The sequence below is a fragment of the Canis lupus genome, chromosome 3, assembly GCF_048164855.1.
Source record: "Canis lupus baileyi chromosome 3, mCanLup2.hap1, whole genome shotgun sequence".
Classification (NCBI taxonomy): Eukaryota; Metazoa; Chordata; class Mammalia; order Carnivora; family Canidae; genus Canis; species Canis lupus.
In genome coordinates, this window is record NC_132840.1 from 83,662,487 (window position 1) to 83,683,004 (window position 20,518).

Below are 20,518 nucleotides of genomic sequence, written 5' to 3' on the forward strand. Positions count from 1 at the left end.
TTTAAATATACTACAAAGCTGTAGTAAGCAAAACAGTATGGTACTAGCACAAAAACAGCCACAAATAGACAACCCAGAAATAAACCTACCCTCTGACAAAGGAGGTGATAAATGGTGCTAGGAAAACTGAATAGCCATATACAAAAGAATGAATCTGGACCACTTTTTTATAGCATACATACCCAAAAAGAAACCCTCAAAATGGATTAAAGACTGACATGTGACCTAAAATAATAAAACTAGAAAAAAAATATGGGCAGCAATTTCTTTGACACAGGCCTTAACATTTCTCTAGATATATCCTCAGGCAAGGGAAACAAAAGCAAAAACAAACTATTGAGACTCTACCAAAATAAAAAGCTTTTGCACAGTGAAAGAAATAATCAATAAAACAAAAGGCAACCTATTGAGTGGAGAAAGTAGTTGCAAATGATATATGTAATAAAGGATTAATACTCAAAATATATAAAGAATTTATACAACTCAACACACACATAAAAAAGTAATCAATTACAAAATGGGCAAAGTACCTGAATGGACATTTTTCCGAAAAAGACATACAGACAGCAAACAGACAAATAAAAAGATGCTCAACATCACTAAGCAGCAGGGAAATGCAAATCAAAACCACAATGACATCACCTTATACCTATATGAATGGCTAGAGTCAAAAACCCAAGAAATAGGGGCACCTGGGTGGCACAATTGGTTGAGCACTTAACTCTTGATTTCGGCTCATGTCATGATTTCAGGGTCATGAAATTAAGCCTCCCCCCACCCTTGAATCGGGCTCCACAATCAGCAGGCAGTCTGCTTGAGATTCCCCTTCCTTCTCCTTCTGCTCCTCACTCTTGGGTACTCTCTCTCTCTCTCTCTAATATAAATAAAACAGGACCACCTGGGTGGCTCAGTTGGTTATGCATCTGCCTTTAATTCAGGTCATGATCCCAGGGTCCTGGAATCGAGTCCCACATCAGGCTCCCTGTATGGAGCCTGCTTCTCCCTCTGCCTATGTCTCTGTCTCTGTCTCTGTCTCTCTCTCTCTCTCTCTCTGACTCTGTGCCTTTTATGAATAAATAAAATCTTTAAAAAAAATGATAGAGATGACAGAATGAATTGAAAAAATATAGTCCACCTATATGCCATCCAGAAGACCATCTTTAGATCAAAAGATACAGATAGGTTATATAGAGAAGTCCTAAAACTCAAATAAAAATAAAATAAAAATAAAAATAAAAATAAAAATAAATAAAAATAAAAATAAAAATAAAAACAGGGGATCCCTGGGTGGCTCAGCGGTTTGGCACCACCTTCGGCCCGGGGTATGATCCTGGAGACCTGGGATCGAGTCTCACGTCAGGCTCCCTCCATGGAGCCTGCTTCTCCCTCTACCTGTGTCTCTGCCTCTCTCACTCTCTGTGTCTCTCTCATGAATAAATAAAATCTTTAAAACAAACAAACAAATACAAAATGGGTAAAGGATTTGAACAGACATTTCTCCAAAGAAGATCTACAATTGGACAATGGAGACATGAGAAAATGTTCAACATCACTAACCATGAGGGAAATGAAATTCTAATTTACTATCAGTATGGAAAAATGTTCAAAGATCTCAAATACATGGTCACCCAGAACTTCATCTCTTCTAAGTATTTGATTGTAAGTATCCCTTGGTGATATTTTGTGTTATCTCTATCCCCCATCATGCCACAGATTATCCATCCTCTCTTTACTATTGGAAACAGACTCACTAGTGTCTTTAAAGCTGATCAGATTGGAGAACCAGGAATCAAGGGGTAGAAATGGGAGTGGGACCACTCAATGAGACTCATAGTGACTCACTAGCAAAATGTGTGCTTCCCGGCCCTAAAACTGTGTGCTCTACTAACCTAGACATCTTAGTTCTAAAGGTAGGAATGCTTCCACAAGACAAAATAACATTTCTACTGACCTGGAAGTAAACCTAACACTGGCCACATTGGGCTCCTTATGCTTCTAAATCAACAGGCAAAGATAATGAGTTTTAGTGTGAGCTGGAATGGCTGATTCTGCTACTCTACATTAGAGGTAAAGAAGTATACATCTGAAATACTAGAGCTCCCTTAGGGCATTCCTTGGTATCACTGCCCTTCCACTGAACACAATGGGAAATTACCAGAACCCAATTCAGTCAGGGCTATTGATGGCCAGACCCGGAATAGAGGTAAGGGTCACCCCACCAGGTAAAGAATCACCACCAGCTGAGATTCTTCTCAGGACAAAGGGAATACTGAAGGTGAAGCAGAAGAAGGTAGCTATAATACCAGCTACAGCCACATGACCAGTTACACAAGCCAAGACCATAATTGCCAGGACTATTATCTACTTATTCTGGATATGAATATGTATGTGTGTGTCATAGTAAGTATCTTTGTTTTCTTCTCTCTTCACCTTATGTAAGATTTATATCATTGTACTTTGGTATTTTTAACATTACATCATAGTATTTGTTATAGGATATCAAGAAGAGTCAATTACCCAAGGATTTTGCATCCTCTTCTGGGAAGATGCTTAGAATATTTCTAGTTGTAAAAAATAGGTGATCATGATGTTAGGCAGAAGCATGACCCTTTAAATTGTTAGAGATTTAGTATAGTTTAAGGAATGCCAAGTTGGCAGAGTGGACTATGATTATTAATTTTAACATTAACTCCTGGTCAAACATTATTCAAATAATTCTGGGACATTATTTTTTAGATGAGATTGACATTTAAGTCAACAGACTGAGTAAAGCAGATTGTTTTCCATGATGCGGATAGGCCTCGTACAGTCAGCTGAAAGTCTTTAACAGAAAAAAATAAATAACCTCCCCTGAAGAGTGCACTCTACCAGCAGACTTCCCTTGGACTCATATTGCAGTATCAACCCTTCCCTCACTTTTCAGTCTATTCTGGAGATTTTGAACTTAATCATGTCTCCACAATCACAAAACAATTCCTTAACATAAATATCTCTCTCTCTTTCTCGCTCTCCCTCTTTCTCTCTCTCTCTCTATATATATACACACACATACATACACACATATAAATTGGTTCTGTATCACCAGAGAACTCTAATATAGTCATATTTTTAAATAATAATAAAATAGACTCCTTTCAAAAAAGACTGGTGGGTACCACAGAATATATTGAAATAGTGGACCACCAATGATCCATACAACTAGAGGGACACTGCATCACAAAGAAGGCCATTAGCACTCAGCTCCAGTGTATGGTTAACATCCATTCTGACTGTTGTCACACTAGGGATTTTTAATATCACTTTATTTATAAATAAGAATTCCAAGTAACCTCAACATTCAAATTGGGCAGCCTGGGTGGCTCAGCAGTTTAGCGCCACCTTCAGCACAGGGCGTGATCCTGGAGACCCGGGATCGAATCCCATGTCAGGGTCCCTGCATGGAGCCTGCTTCTCCCTCTGCCTGTGTCTCTGCTTCTCTCTCTCTCTCTCTCTTTGTGTGTCTCTCATGAATAAATAAATAAAATCTTTTAAAACAAAACAAAACAAAAACAAAATTATGAAATTTACAGAAAAAATAGGAAAACAATTTCATAACTTCAGAGCAAGGGAGCACATTTTAAATTTGACAGAAAAACTATAAGCCAGGTTTGTGCTTCATATAACTACATAAAATACATGAAATAAAGAATAAAATAAATGAAGCCTGTACAATGAGAGCAGCATAAAGAAAATGAAATAACAAGCTATCATGTGGGAGAAGGTGTTTTCGTATACAAAAATAAAAAAGGGCTAGATGCAACATGAAAGAACATCCAAAATATGTAAAGCATTCTCATAAATGAATAAGAAAATACAAGCAAATTTATAAAACAAAATGAGCAATAGACCCAATTTAGAGTTTCAAGAAATAGAAATCTCAAATGCCCAATAAATATCTGAAAATACCTGCATTAGAAATCAGAAGACTGTAAATTAAAAAACAATGAGAGACATTAAAATCCCCATTAGATGGGGAAAATTGATAAGCATCAATCAAAAGTTGGCAAAGATATAGAACAGCAACTCTCATTTATTGTTTATGGGGGTATAAATTAACAAATCACTTTAAAAAGTAGTTTGGGGGCAGCCCCAGTGGCTCAGCAGTTTAGCGCCACCTTCAGCCCAGGGCATGATCCTGGGGTCCCAGGATTCAGTCCCACATCAGGCTCCCTACGTGGAGCCTGCTTCTCCCTCTGCCAGTGTCTCTGCCTCTCTCTCTCTCTGTATCTGTCATGAATAAATAAATAAAACCTTTAAAAATAAAAAAAATTAAAATAAAAAAATAAAAAGTAGTTTGGCTTTACTTAGTAAAGCTGGATCTGTGGGTCTGCTATAACCCTGAAATTCTATTCCTAGGTATCCATGAGAAATTCCTGCATATATGACCAGGATTTGTGTACAATAATGCTCACAAAGGTCAAAACTGACCATTCAAATTTCAAACAAAAAGAATGGATAAATTACTTGTGACATATTCATGCTGCAGATTAATATACAATAGTGAACAAACTGAATCTACTACAGACATCTACAGGGATCAATTTCACAAAGTTAAATGAAAGAAGAAAGAATACACTCAATAGTGAAACCTGCCCAGATTTGGTATTTCAACCTACCCCCAGTGCCCCTGGTCCTTCTTATCATATTCTACCTTTTTACCATAGCTCTTATCTTCTCAGCCATCCTCTGTGCTCTTTAAGAGCAGGTCTTTGGTTTGGGTTGTGGTTGCTGCTCACTAAAATAGCCAAAGCACCTACAACAGTGCCTGGTATATAGTACTTGCTCAGTATTTGCTAAATGGACTAAAGTAATTCCAATTATATAAAATTCAAAAAGAAGCAAACTAAACATCATGTTGATTTGGGATATAGAGAGTAAGATTATAAAAGATTATAATGAATATTATAAAAGTCATGGTATTAGTAATCTTTAGGGCAGAGAAGGCAAATACAACACAGAAAGGATACCCAGGAAATTTCTATTTCTTAGCCTGGACTTTAAAATGTACATATGAAAAAAAAAAAAAAGAAAAAAGAAAATGTACATATGTATATGACATATATGTATACATGCATATGCTTTATAAGCATATATATACTTACACACTATACCTCACAATAAGAAAAAAATATCAAAACAAAACTTCCATTATTACATCCCCCCCACTTCACTCCTACTTGGATTTAACCATTATTACTGTGATCCCACATAAGAGTCCGTTAACAACTAGAATACTTCATGCTAAAACAATGGCAAACTTTGTCTAGGAATCTAATAGAAATTCTGATCCTATCATACAATTTTCAATTGAAATAGTTGTCATCAGGCATCAAGTATTAGTCAACAGAAGAAAATAAAAGTTTTCACATCAAGCAACGACACACTAATAGAAAAAAACTACTTCTAAGTATTCTCTCTCAGACACATAGATTAAAAAAAGAAATATAGAAGAGAATAGAGATATAGGTATATCTTAATTCAGTATGCAGGAAATATTTCAAATATACCTGTATGCTGCCAAACTCAACGTTCTCATAATGGAAATGTGCACATTCAGCCATCTTCGGAAAGTGACCTTTAGTGAAGGGTAACCTGAAGTACATGAAACAACTAAGTGAGATGCAAGATACTAAAATAGCCAAATTATTAAACCTAAGGAAAAAATAAAATGGGTTGAAGAGCTCATGCAAGCAAAACTATTTTAATAAGCACATGCGCATGAGCACACATATATCCACACAAACCTTTCCAGAAATACAGTGAACCAAATGAAAATTACATTTAATGCACAGGTCAAAAACAACACAAAACAAAAATTAAAAAGCATCACTACACTCTCCTAATCTTGACCCAAGGCAATGCCCATAGAAAATCTACACCTTCAGTGAATGTTATGAAAACCGTGAGAGCCAACTTCTAATCAGAAGCAGCATTCCCAACAAAATAGAAAACCAGATTTTACCTGTGAATGTTGTCGCAGCCCATCAGTCCTGGATTGGTGGGTCTGGATGCAGAATGAATATTTTTATCTTTGTCTTTTCTCTATTTACAATGAAAACATAGCTCCCTAACCCCCTACCAGATGAAAAGATGGTTTTTCTGGTTTTGTTTTATAATACCAGCCTTATGGGTTGGGGGGAGGGTATTAAGGCTTCAGTGGGAAAGTATAGAATGGTTTTTCTGTTGAAAACTGAAATGGGATACCTTCAGGTATTTTATGTAAGAGTCAATTACTAGCATCCAATTCAGACAGAGCTGAGATACAGCGATCCCATAACTCACACAACAAAGCTGATTTTTCTAAATGAATGAGAACATGTATCAAGGGCACCAAGACAGACAACACTTAGCTTATTCCTATTGAACAAATGCAATCTAATAGCCAGTGACATAAAGTTGTTACAAGAACAAAATTAAAATATATTTTTAGACAAGTAGATAATCTTCAGCCCTACTCCACTAATTGTTAAGTCAAAATTAAGGCTTACAGTATAATTTAATGTATGGACAGTAAGAACATATTTAGTAAGAAATCTAAAAGTTTTTAAGAGAACCAAAAAACTGACTCCCATTTAGAGAAATTCATTTAAAATCCACTGTAAAATTATACTTACTTTTTCACATGTTTAACCTTCATACTGGCTGTACTGCCACATGTCTTAAGACTAAGATCTCCAGGAATCTCTGGAACATCTGCTCCTCTTGCCTTAAAAAAAAAAATAAAAACAAAAGATTTAGGACTATTCCTTTAGTATAAATAGGTTTTAAAAAGCAGATTATAATTTTAATAGTTCTGCTGACTGTACCAACAGCAATACATACTAATAATCTCTTCTTAAAATTGTCACTTACAAGTCTTATTTACTAAAAATAAGGAAAAAAATATTCACCTAATTAAAATACTTAACTTTAGTGCATAAGGAAAAATTCTCTGTGAAGTAAGAATTGCCTTACTCTTACAATCAAGTTTCAAAATCAGCTATTATCTGCCTCAAAACAAACTAAAATCTCCCCCAGGGAACTGGAAAAAAATAACCTTGGTTATGGTGATAAATAAAAGTTAAAATGGCAGTACAGAAATAAATGGAAGATCACAACATGCATTTCTAACATCAAAATTCAAAGTGACATCTATGTTATAATTCCAGCTTACTCTTGTGGCTGCCAGTTTTCAGACATGATTTTTTAATTCTAGTGACACATTCCAGCTGCATGAGTTTAAAAAACAAAAACTGAAGGTCAAAAGGTTCTTCATATTCTGGGCAAAATAAACAGTAAATCCAAATATCAATCATAAAAAAACTAATTTACAGTATATAATCTATGACTTGTAACAGAAAAACTGAGTTATTATACCCAATGCCACAGGATGCAACAGGGAAAAATAATATGGGAAAGAGAAGATTCACAAAGATGGGCTAACACACACACACACACACACACACACACACACCACCCCAGAATACTATTCAGCCATTAAAAAGAATGAAATTTTGCCAATGGCAACAAGGATGGACTTAGAGGGTATTATGTTAAGCGAAATAAGTTGGACAGAGAAAGACAAATACCATATGATCTCACGTATATGTAAATTCTTAAAAAAAAAAAAACAGCAAAAACCAAACACACAGAGAACAGACTGGTTGTTTGGGATACACGAAGAAGGGGTAACTCTAACTCTAGACTCTAAAATTGTGATGAGGGCAGCCTGGATGGCTCAGCAGTTTAGCACCACCTTCAGCACAGAGCATGAACCTGGAGACCCGGGATCGAGTCCTACATCGGTCTCCCTTCATGAAGCCTGCTTCTCTCTCTCTCTCTGTGTCTCTTGAATAAATAAATAAAATATTTAAAAATAAGTAAAATAAAATTGTGGTGAAACTGATCATGTAAATGACATCTCTAGCTGATAATATCCTAGATGAATATTGTATAGTTTAAAAATTATGAGTGAACAACATATTTTGAAGGACAAAAAAATAGTTTCCTCTAGTCACTCATTCAACTGAAAAGACACAATATTCAACTGAAAAGACACAATATTCTGCAACTATCTAGATCACCTCATTTTGCTAAAATACTGTGTAACATAATCTCTCATTGTTTATGAAGTTTGTGCACCAAAATTTACCTGACATAAAGAGGTTTGCTGTGCTTAAATTCTTTTTTTTTAAAGATTTTATTTATTTATTCATGAGAAATACAGAGAGAGAGAGAGAGAGAGAGAGAGAGGCAGACACAGGCAGAGGGAGAAGCAGGCTGCATGCAGGGAGCCTGACGTGGGACTCGATCCCAGGATCAGGCCCTGGGCTGAAGGTGGCGCTAAACCACTGAGCCACCCGGGCTGCCCTGTGCTTAAATTCTTATTAAAATGTCTAATAAAGTGGAATTTCACTAGTTATTCTGTAAATTATTCATAAACTGACTTAAAAATAAGAGAGTATAAAAAGGTAACTGGACATAGTTGGTTAATGGTGCTAACTTTATTTGGTAGACTGGGAATTAAAATAATAACTGTCTTGATAAAAAGCTCCCTGTGCTAGAAAGGCCATTGTCCCTAATACACATGTAAGGAGTATTATTTTAGCAATAAAGCATTTTTTAATTAAGATATGAATCTCGGCTTTTGGGACATAATGCTATTGCACACTTAATAGAATGCAGTGTAATGTAAACACTGCTTTAACATGCACTTGGAAATGAAAAAACTTCATTTGACTCGCTTTTTTGCAATATTCACTTTATTGCAGCTGTCTGGAACCAAACCAGCAATGTCTCCACGATATGTCTGTATTAGATACAGAAGAAGAAAAGATTAGTGAACTTAAAGAAGTGGCAAGAAAACAATGCACAAAAATTTTTGTTTCGTTTAGTTTTTGTAAGAGAAAAAGATCAAAAGTCTCAGTGAGATATGAAACAATATAAAGCCACTCAACATACATGTAACTAGAAAACAAAACAGAACAATACATGTAACTGAAGGGGAAAAAAAAAGAGGAAAATGCTCTCCCTGGGGACAGTAGTAGGGGGTTAAGAAGGAGAAGAGGAATAGAAAAAATTTTTGAAAAAATAATTGATAAAAAATTTACAAATTTTATGGTGATTATAAACACACTGATCCAAAAAAACTCCATAAATCTGAAGTCTGCTAAACACTTAAGAATAACATAGGGCCTATCACAATAAGACGGCTGAAAGGCACTGATAAAGAGAAAATCTTAATAGCTGCCGAAGGAAAAAATAAGAATATACATTACATTCATAGGAATAAATAGAATAAAAGCAGAACATTTGGACTAAGCACGTTCAATTGCATTTGTAAACAAGTGTCAACACAGAATCCTATATCAAGCAAAATTTATTCAAAAAAAAGAATATGAGGTTTCTAGCCTCTTCCACTATTTACAATAAAAACTCTAAAGATAACAAAATGAATTATAATATAAACATGCAACCACTCGAGAGCTCTAAAAAATTTAAGAAGAGCACGCAAATTTGGAAACATTCAAAACCTGAAGAGTGACAAATACAGTGGCAGTGTGCTTCTGGTTTTTTCCCCGCTCTGTTACCTCTAGGATTGACCCAAGGACAGGCTGAATCAGGATGTAACAGGTGAGTCAGAAAAACTCTTAGGGAAGTCCAACTTTCTGGCCAAAGGACTTGAAAACTGCCCCCTGGATGTGGAGGAAAGAGTCAAGAGATTTTTCTCCCCTCTTTTATCTCTTCCAACCTGGCCCAAGGACAGAACTCACATCACTCGAGCTAGAGCATGGGCATATAAGATTCTGCATGAAAACCCATTCTTCTGAGTAGAGAAACAGTTTTTTTAAAAAGGAGCCTGTTATATAAAGATTGTAGAGATAATACTTCTTATTGTTTTCCTTTGTCTCTCACTACTTAGACCTAATAGTAGCCCAGTCAGGAAAAAGTACATGTGATGCCAGAGGCTAAAACTCTTGGAGATTCCATCCTTCCAGTCAGAGAAATTAGGAAAAGCATCCTTTAGTAGCTAATGAAAGTAAGAACACAGCAAAGGCTGTCAAAGTGAATTGATGCTAAAGCCACCACCTAAGGAAGTACAAAGAGAAAGTTCAATCTGAACCCAACCAGGCTACTGCCTGATAAGACAAAGTCAACATTCTCTACATTCTCTAAAGGACATTAGTGGAGTCAGTCCACAACATAATATTCAAAATGTCAGTGATGCAATCCAAAATTACTAGATACAACAAAACCAGTACAATGTGAGCAATTCCCAAAGGAAAAGATAATCAAGAAATGCCAAATGTGAAATGAAGCAGACGTTGGACTTATCAAAGATTTTAAAACATATATACAATAAGCACACTGCATTAGACATTGAAACCAATCTAAAGGTAAAAATTCCTTGATGAAAAATGTAAATGAAAAAAGATCAAATAAAAATTTCAAAACTGAAAAATGCAGTATCTGAAATAAAAAGTACTGACTTGGCTCAACAGCAAAATGGAAATGATAAGAGGAAAAGAGTAAGTGAATCTAACAAAAAGAAATTATGCAATCTGAAGAGCAGATATTTTACATGTTTTAAAAGATTGAAAAATACAAATAGATTCACAGATACACATCGAGAATAAACACTGTCACGGGAAAAAAAAACATCTAAAGTAATAATTCTAATTCACAAAAACATAACAAATATGTTCAAAGATACGTGTTTACAGATTCAAGATCAGCAAAAATAAAATAAGAGAATCAAAGAAAACCACAAAACAACACATCATAATCAAGCTGTTCACAACCAATATAAAAGAAGTATCCTGAGAGCCACCAGAGACATATTACATACAGAGTATGTAATACACACAATAGATTCAAAAAAAGAAAACACCATGATGAGGTAAATCCCAGGAAAGTAATATTGATTTAACATCTGGAAACAAAGTCAATGTTCTGAGTTTGAATTTATCTCAGGAATAAAAGAATGGCTTAATAACTGAAAATCTACTATTGTAATTACTTCAAATGGCAGTAATGCAAAGTAATATATCTCAACTAGGATATACCTTCCTAGAGATAAAGGGAAACAATGTATTTTTGGTAAGATCTGCATTATTATTTTGAAATTATTAAAAGTATAAGATGAAAGCAAATAACTAATTACTGTCATTAAAAACTAAGGTTTTCAAAAAAAAAAAACTAAGGTTTTCAGCATAAGAGATACAAATGTAAATTAAAGAAATTAAGTAGAAACACTCATCATTTCCCTCTTTTTTGGTGGTGGGGGGTTTTAACTAAAGCTGCTAGAATGATAGACCAGGCAAATGCAGAAGGCACACTGAAACTTAACTACAGCCTGCATATAGCGGAGTCTTCTGTGATATGCCCATGGATAGAGTTTTAAAATGGTAATTCAGTATTATAATACAGTTAGACAAATTTGGAGCTGATTAAAAACTCAAAAATGTTAAGTGTTAATTATATGGCAAATCACTACACAACAGGAAGAAGGGAGCAGATGATAGGGCTCTTTTATTCTGAAATTTCTCAAGCTTTTCATAAAAGACAAATGAAAACATATGACATATTTATCAAATTTATAGATAGAAGAAAACTAAAAGGGACACTAACATACTGAGTGACAGAAGTTGAAGAGATTTTAACAGGCTTCAAAGACAAACTAAGATTACTATGAAGTTCGTGAAGAATGAAAATTAAAGCTTTGAAATTATTTTTGCAACTCAATTGCATAAGCACGATGGGAAAGGGGGCACACTCTGTTTGACAAGAAGTCACGTAACAAGATCTAAGGTCTGTACTTAATTAACCACAAGCTAACTATAAGCCAAAAAGTATATCCTCACTGGTAAAAAGCTAACACAGTTTTTAAAAAATGTGGCATCCATAACAAGGACAGTATTTGTTTCTCCATAATCTGAACCAGTCAAACCACATAAGGGAACAGTTCATCCATTTCAGGAAAACATTATTTGATACTGAAAACATACAAAAACAGGAACTGGCAATGTTTTACCCTATCTGGGCTTCACAGCTCCCTAACCCAGAAAAAGATCCCACCATTCCTACCACTGGTACAGATCTTCAAGGAATCTTTCAAATGCCTCTTCTCCTGATCCCAAATTCAAGTAAAGGTCTCCCATGACCTGGTAACCTGAAGTGATTTAACAGTAGTGTAACACACGGTGTCCTGATACAGAACCATAACGCTGGATACTTCGAAAGGCAGCCCAGCACAATGCCCATACCTTTTGTCTTACCTATGTGTGCGACTATCTTCTTCCAAAGTCTATAAAGTTCATCTTAAAAGATACCAGCAGAATGCTAACAGGTATTACAGATGTTTAAGGAGAAAAAGAGGGTATGAAAAGGTATTTAACATACAGAGCACTGAAAAATCTCAAGTCAGCCATTCCACTGCAAAGAGGAAATGGAGACCAATAAAGAAGAAACAACATGCCACAGTGCATTAGTCACAGTACTTAACTTGAACTTTTATTACAAACCTGCTACATTTAATATAGGCATATAGAAGAAAAGAGGTTCGAAGACAACTGGTTTTTTAAATGAAAAATTATGAGAAATAGCTCTTCTATCAAAATATGAACGGCTAAAAATTTTTAAGACTGAAAAGACATAGCACAAAAGACACTAAACATTACTGTTTAGAATAGGAATTAACATAACTCCTTTAAGTAATGTGGGATCTTCAAACTCTTCAGATAAGTTAGTTCCCCATAATACAAGACTAAAAAGAGGCGGCAACGTTCATCATAACGATATTCATCTAAGTGAAAAATATAAAGCAAATTCAAGGTCCTAATCATGAAGGAAACATCCGTAATACCTTCTATATTATAGGGTATTATGTAGTCCTTAAATTTCTTTATTAAGAGTTGTCATTTAACATCAATTACAATACACGCTATATACATAAATTTATCCCAGGCCATCATTAGTGGCTTTAAATCTCCTGGAATATTTGTAATATTGGGGTTATCACATGAGTTAACTATATTATGAAGCATACATGACAGTGAAAAACTATGTAACACTGTGGTAAGCAACATTCTAAAGAGGCGGCACCCTCCCTTCCCCCCAAACCCCTGCCAAGACTCCTACCTCCTGGTTACTCAAACACTAACCTAGGTAATGATGGGAAGAGATTTTTTGGATGTCATTCAAGTCTCAGGTCAGTTGATCTTAAAATAATTTGTCAAGGTGGGCCTAATCTAATCACAAAAGCACTTCAAAAGCAGTTCTCTCCAGCTGGCAGCAAAAGAGAAAACCAAAGAAGATTGAAAGCATGATAAGGATTTGAGGTGCTGCTGGCTTTGAAGCCTGAAGTGTCCAAGTGAGGAGGACTTCAGGCAGCCTCTGATAGTAGAACACAGCCCCCCGCTGGCAGCCAACAGGGAAACTAGGACTTCAGACCTAGGAACAAGAATTCTGTCCACAACCCACATGATGTGGGAAGCAGATTCTTCAGTCTTCAGAGGAGAGCCCAACCCAGCCAACACCTTGATTTCCGCCTCACCAAGACCCTGAGCAGAAAACCCAGTTCAGCTCGCCCAAACTTATGACCTACAGGACCGCAAGACAGCAAAGAAGCATTAAGTCCCTACATTTGTGATAATTTCTCACACAGCAACAGACAATGAATATTAATAATGTGGGTATTTAAGACCCTAGAAATTCCTGAATGATCTCAGGCTTTAAATGCTCCTTTACCTCCCATGCAGTTGAGACTCTCTCCTGGGTGGCTCAGGCAGTGAAGCGTCTGCCTTGGGCTCAGGTCATGATCTCAGGGTCCTGGGATCCAACCCCACAAGGGCTCCTCACTCAGTGGGGAGCCTGCTTCTCCCTCCTCCTCTGCCTCCCCACCACAGCTCGAGGTCTCACACACTTGCATTCTCTGTCTCAGATACATAAAATCTTTTAAAAATAAGTAAATAAGTAAAACTCTCTCTTCCCAGGACTGTGAAGCAAAGCCCCCAAAGCTCTTGATTTCCAGCACTCCCAGACGCCAATGAATGCACTGACTTCAGTACTCTCCCAAGACTCCTGCTGAAGCTCATGTGAAGGCAAGCCCTGGAAGAAAGTACAATTTCTGCAGGTGAGGCTAGTAGCCAGCAGGAGGTACACAGATCTGACTCAGTGTATGTACTAAACACTCTCCTTTCTCCCTGGCAACCTATACACTTCAATGTGCATGCCACAAACAGTTCCATGCCCATTCTGCAGCTCTCAAGACCCTCAATCGGGACCTGGGTGGCTCAGCCGGTGAAGCATCTGCTTTCTGCTCAGGTCATGATTTCAAGATTCTGGGATGAAGTCTGGCATTGGGTTCTCTGCTCAGTGGGGAGTCTGCTTCTCCCTCTCCCTCTGCCCCTCCCCCCCACTCATGCTTATTTTCTCTCTCAAATAAATAAATAAAATCTTAAAGAAAAAAGACTCTCTCATTGATTTCCCCTACAAGGAGAAATAAACTTCATTCCTTTCCCTCTCTATGGTAACATTTTTTATTCCCCTTTCACAGGTGTCCTTTCACTATGTCCACCAGCCAGTCTTTTCCAGAGTTCTGACCCAGCCAACTCCTTTACCTATGACATTTTCCATAAGGTACTCTGGGGAATATTCAGTTTTCCCTACACTGCAGCACCTTAATAATGAGGCAGAATGTATATGTTCAATGAGAAGAAAAAGATATAAAACTGTAGATTGTTTATGAGTATAAAATTATATTCCCAGACATGATGGGGAAAAGAGAATATATTAACAAAGCAATATGCTTTGAAAGTAACAATTTGGAGAAGAAAATCGTGTTTATATGGGTGTTAAATTAGAAATTCTCTACATGGTAAGAAGTCAAGAAGGAAATATACCAAAATAATCTCAATGGCGTGGGAAATGGCATTATGGGTGAGTCTCTTTTTTTCTCACTTCCCTGCATTTTCCATATAAGTATGTCTTGTTTTTACAAAGGAAGAAAGCTTTACTGGGAAAAAGAGAGAAGGAAAGAGAGAAAGCAAGCAAGTTAGCTACCTGCTTCCAGCTACCTACCTTACAGCAACCATATGCAAATACATAACAACCCATTATAACTAAATGAGATTGGAGATTAGATACTCAATATAATTCCAATAGACAAAACTAGATATTCATATTTACAGGCAATTTAGGGAAGAACAAGAGAAAAAAACATATTTATGATGAGATATACTCTTGTTCTAGTAATTAAATGGATTTTTGATCACTGAGCCAAGTCCTGAGTTAATGCAGTAGGAGCGAGAACCACAGCGGTTGCATCTCAAAGCAGAAAAAAGAGAAATAAATAACCGGTCTTCTCCCATTTTCCTGCCCTCCAATCTCCTACCAGTGCCTCCCCACTGGCCAAACCTACCCAGAAGTCTGGTGGCAAGAGAGCCTAGGAAATTAATTTGTGGAGATTCACCTCCTGCTACAGAGAACAAAGCAGAAGGGCAGGAAATCCCAAACTCAGCTCCAAGACATTCATTACTAAATGATGAAGATATAATTGTATTTATCTATAATTCCAGTAATTTGAAATATAAATGATTTTATATAAAATCTCATTTTTAAAAGGTACAGCAAATAACATCCTTATTTACACATGGGTACATATACATACGTGCACATTCATAATCAGTTGAATAAGCAAGACTGTAATGCTAAATCTATACTGGGCATAAAGGCAAACTATTCAAAATGAGTAGCCAATACTAAAGAACAACAAAGGTGGATGCAAAATTGTCACAGAAAATAAGCATTCACAAAGGACATCAAAATGCATTCAACGTAAGAATGAATATACTGTTAACAAAATGCCCCCGAGTGTCCTTTTCTTCAAAGAACTAAAATCCCAATACGACATAGGTACAAGGCTAGCAAAAAGCATGCAAAAATAATTCAGGGGAAAAAAATGGTAACTTTCTGCCACTCTTCACTTCTTCCTTTGACAAACTCAAATCTTATTTACTATATTCTTTTTATTATTTGTATTCAGAATTTAAGGGACAGCACCACAGCTTTAGACTAATTTTATAAATAATGTTTCTTCATAACAATAATCAAAAATAACATTTGGACTTAAAACATAGTAGTGAAGGGAAAAATATCTGGTCTCTTAAATAGGAAAAAAAAAAATGTAGGACCTGTCTTTAGGTTGGTAGAGCTGTATACATACACAGACAGTCCCAGATTTAAGACGGTTCCACTTACAACTTTTTGACTTTACAATAGTAAGAAAGCAATGCACATTCAATAGTATACTTTAAGTTTTGAATTTTGACTTTTTCCTAGGCTAGCATATACAGTACCATACTTCCTAGTGATGCTGAGCAGCAGAGGTGAGCCACAGCTCGTAGTCAAAAACAGGAGCATGAGGGTAAGCAATGTTCTGTACTCATACAACCATTCCACTTTTCACTTTCAGTAAAATATAAAATAAATCCACTGAGATCTTCAACACTTCATTATAAAACAGACTTCGTGTTAAATAATTTTGTCCAACTGTAGGCTAATATAAGTGTTCTGAGCACATTTAAGATAGACAAGACTAGGCTATAATGTTCAGTAGGTTAGATGTATCCAATTCATCTTCGACTTATAATATTTTCAATGTACAATTAGTTTATGAGGATGTGACCCTATCGTAAGTCAAGGAAGAACTATGCATATACATATGATATGCATTACCATATATATAACTGAAAAAAAAACAAGATTTGAATATGAAATCTGTTCTGTGAAGAAAGGCAAATGGGACTGCCAGTTTCCATACTCAAATATAGTTTCACCATAGGACATATATGGAACAAATCTCTGAAATGAAACATGTTTATAGAAACTATTAAATTTTAATTGGTCTAAGTATTGTCCCCTTTCTTACAAAGGAACAAAAGACAATAAGGAGAAATATAATAAATAATTACCCCAATACTACCAAAAAGCTACATCTATTAAATCTACAGTATATTATGTTGAACAACAGCATCACAAAATGATTTTTTTTCAGAGGGGGGATGTGAGGGAGGGACAGAAGGAGAGGGAGAGAGAAAATCTTAATCAGGTTCCACTCAGAGCAAACATCTGAAGCACAGAGCCCGAAGTGGGGGCTCGACTTCACAATCCTAAAATCACAACCTGAGCCAAAATCAAGAGTTAAATGCTTAACCAACCAAGGCAATCCCAGGCACCCCAATTCTTTAAAAGTATATTACCAAGAAATTAAATTAACTAAGTTATCTGTCTGAATATTTTCAAAAATATTTGATACAACAAAATACCCATATGTTAAAAAACAGATTACATAATTTTCTTCACTTATTTCGTCCAGCAGGGTATATGTAGAACTAAACTCCTAATGTGCAAGCGCTAAAAACAGTTTGGAATCAAAGGAGGCAGGTAGATTTAAGTACAAGGATAACTCCCAAAGTATACATAAGTATACATACATCAAATAAGACCCAGGAGTAAACTATATAATTATTCCTATTTAATTTTCTATTTTGACTACAAACATATGGGTGAGATTACTATAGCAAAAAAAGAAAATCTATGATTTTAAAAAGTGATTATAAAGCTAGTTCCTTCACAGTGAAGAAGTTGCCTTAAAGTTCAATTCTACTACAAAATAATGTCTCTTCAGAGAAAACCAATTAACAAGAAAAAATTATTCAAGGGCAACATTTAAAATAATTTAGGAAAAGTTATCAGCAAGGTCCATTACTATAATAATCACAAATTCCCTATGAGGCAACATCTGGTAAATCAACATAAAAATTAACACAATGACATATTAGCAACATTGTCAAATATTTTGAAATGTACACTTCTCTAAATGGAGATTCATTCTTTCCTTCATCTCACTCCCATCTGTCCCAATCATTAAAGATAATCCTCCCTATTCAGCAAGTATTTAATTTGCTGAAAATACAGTGTTCCAGTGTTGTAAATAAATTTATCAGATATTTTCTATTAAGGTTTTTAGGAAAATCTAAAAACAGTATACTATTACCTTTATAGGGATTTTATTCAGGTAAATTATTGCTAGTCTTCAGTGCTTCTAGAAAATGATACTGATCTGTTTCTACATCTGAATTTTGTACATCAGATCTAATAATAAAAATGGGCATGTAATATTTAAATATATATTATAAAATATAAAATACATGTTCTTTCTGAAATAAGGTAGGGTATGAACTAAAGAATAGTAGAAGGGAAGAAATAACCACAAATGAGGGAGGTACTTCATTGGAAAATTTCTATTAAAGAAAGAAATAGCAATATTTTAGACTAACCATGACACTCCATTTGAGACCTATAAGAGTCATTACTCCTCTAACTGCATGTTTTATGTACTTTCTCCCTGAGTATTTCCTAAGTTTAAACATATTTTTGAAAAGCTATATAACAAATTATCTCAGTAAAAGTAACACCCAGATCACTTAAAGCCTTACATAACACAATATTTGGAACGTACAACTGACCCTTAAGCAACATGAAGGTTAAGAACCCTAATCCCTTACACATTTAAAAATTCAGTATAACTTTGACTCCCCCAAAATTTAACTACTAATAGCTTACTATTGACCGGAAGCCTTAATAATAACATGAATTGATGATTAATACATATTTTGAATGCTACATGTTTTATATACTATATTCTTACAATAAAGTAAGCTAGGAGAAAAATGTTAAGAAAATCATAAGGAAGAGAAAACATATTTACAGTACCATACATTATTTATCCAAGAAAATGCATGTATAAGTGGATCTGTGCAGTTCAAACCTGTTTTGTCCAAGGGTCAACTGTAGTTTTCAGTTTAATAATTAACAATAAAATACTAGGTTTGAGCTCAGTTCAAGAGTTCAAAAGATTTTAGGCTTAACCTTATAAAACTGCCAATTTTGAGCTCATTTAACCTATAAAACTAACAATTTTATATGGCTCACCTAATACATATCTCAGAACTCTCAGCAGTACATTATCTTTAATAATTAATGCCACTTGGTTCATTCCAGAGAATTCCCACAGTCTTCAGCCAGAAAAATATGCACCATGGAATAGGATAGGCTTGGGAGTTATTTATTGAAGAATTCTGAATATATTTGGCAAGAATTCAAAACCTGGGCTTTGCATATTAATCAATGGTTGCATTTATGATTATTCAGAAAGCAAAACTAAACAAAACACTCAGTTTTTAAAGACTGTGAAATGAAAAACATCTTCAGTTTCTCTGATTTATAACTAAAATTCATCCAACAATCAAAAATGCACCGTTAAACATCATGCAGTAATAAAAGAGCTAAAGACATTCATTTAAAGAATATTTGCAAAGACTTCTTAATTCTTTTATTCAAACTGCAGTATTTTTATAGCTCAATGAGTAAAAGGAACCAGTCTAAGTACCGAACAGAGTGGACAACTATTAATAAAGGAGCAATAAACAAAATACACACCTCCTCCAAAATTACCTCTTCCTCAAGATTATTCAGGAAGGAATAATCCAGCTGTTTTAATCAATCCTCGTTCCTCTTTAGAAAGTAGGCAACAGACGGGGGAAATGGTCCAAATACAAAGGGTACTTTTGAAAAGTCTAAGAAAAATGTACCAATGGTCTCACTTTTATCTTAAAAAAAGGAGAGAAAAGAAAAAAAAAGAGAATAGAAAATAAATGAAAAGAAAAGAAAAAAAAGAAAAGAAAAGAAAGAAGAAAATTCATATTAACATCTAACAAATGAGATAATAAAGCAGGAAAATTCAGGGCATTTTTAAGGAAAAATAGGTGGTTCTATTTATCCAGAGAATGACAATTTCACTCATTCAAAAAATATTTACTAAGATTTACTATGCCAGGCACAGGGGATGAAACAGTAAACAGAAGTGACAAAGTCCCTGTACTCAAGGAGCTTATAACCTAGTGGAGAAGAAAGATAATAATGATACAAATTATATTTGCAAGTACTGTGGAGAAAAATCAAAGCCAAGAAAAGAAGTAAGAGAGAGGAAGGCAGGACTATTATTTCCCCTAAGAGGGTGAGTAAGGCCACACTTAACTTTTAACATTTGAAGAGACCAGAAAGAAGGAGCAGAGCAAGCTTTGCAGATCATGTAGGGAAAACCTTTTCCAGGAGAAGAACAAAAATACAAAGGCCCTGAAGTGGGACAGTACTTGGCATATTTGAGAAAGAGTGAGGAGGCCCTGTGACTGGAGGAAAATGATCTGTCATAAATAAAAGGATTTTTTTTTTGTATTTTTTTGAATAAAAGGATTTTTAAACGGGAGTGAATGGAATGAAGTTAGTAGCATTCACATAAACTGTCAAGTTAAAAGGAAGAAATTCACTTCTGGGAGGAGGAAAGCTGAGATGTAGTGAAATAGAGCTCACACTTTCTACAGGACCTTCCAGTGGGGAATGAATTCTTACAAAGCTAGAGATACGGACATGGAAGCCA

The 20,518-nt window shown here is 35.3% G+C and overlaps 1 protein-coding gene across 9 annotated transcripts in view; it reads right to left on the reverse strand.

Moving 5' to 3' along the window:
* The window catches only part of ARHGAP32 (Rho GTPase activating protein 32), a 291,519-nt gene that overhangs the window by 151,667 nt on the left and 119,334 nt on the right, over positions 1-20,518 (reverse strand). For 6 of the 9 annotated variants that reach the window (XM_072822689.1, XM_072822691.1, XM_072822687.1 and 3 more), the window contains exons 3-5: positions 6,654-6,745; positions 6,002-6,043; positions 5,547-5,631 (exon numbers count right to left, since the gene is read on the reverse strand). In XM_072822689.1, the coding sequence (XP_072678790.1) occupies positions 5,547-5,631; positions 6,002-6,043; positions 6,654-6,745 (219 nt within the window). Of the gene's footprint in view, positions 1-5,546; positions 5,632-6,001; positions 6,044-6,653; positions 6,746-19,521; positions 19,692-20,518 lie in introns of all 9 variants that reach the window. The other 3 variants (XM_072822693.1, XM_072822694.1, XM_072822686.1) reach the window with 3 other exon arrangements.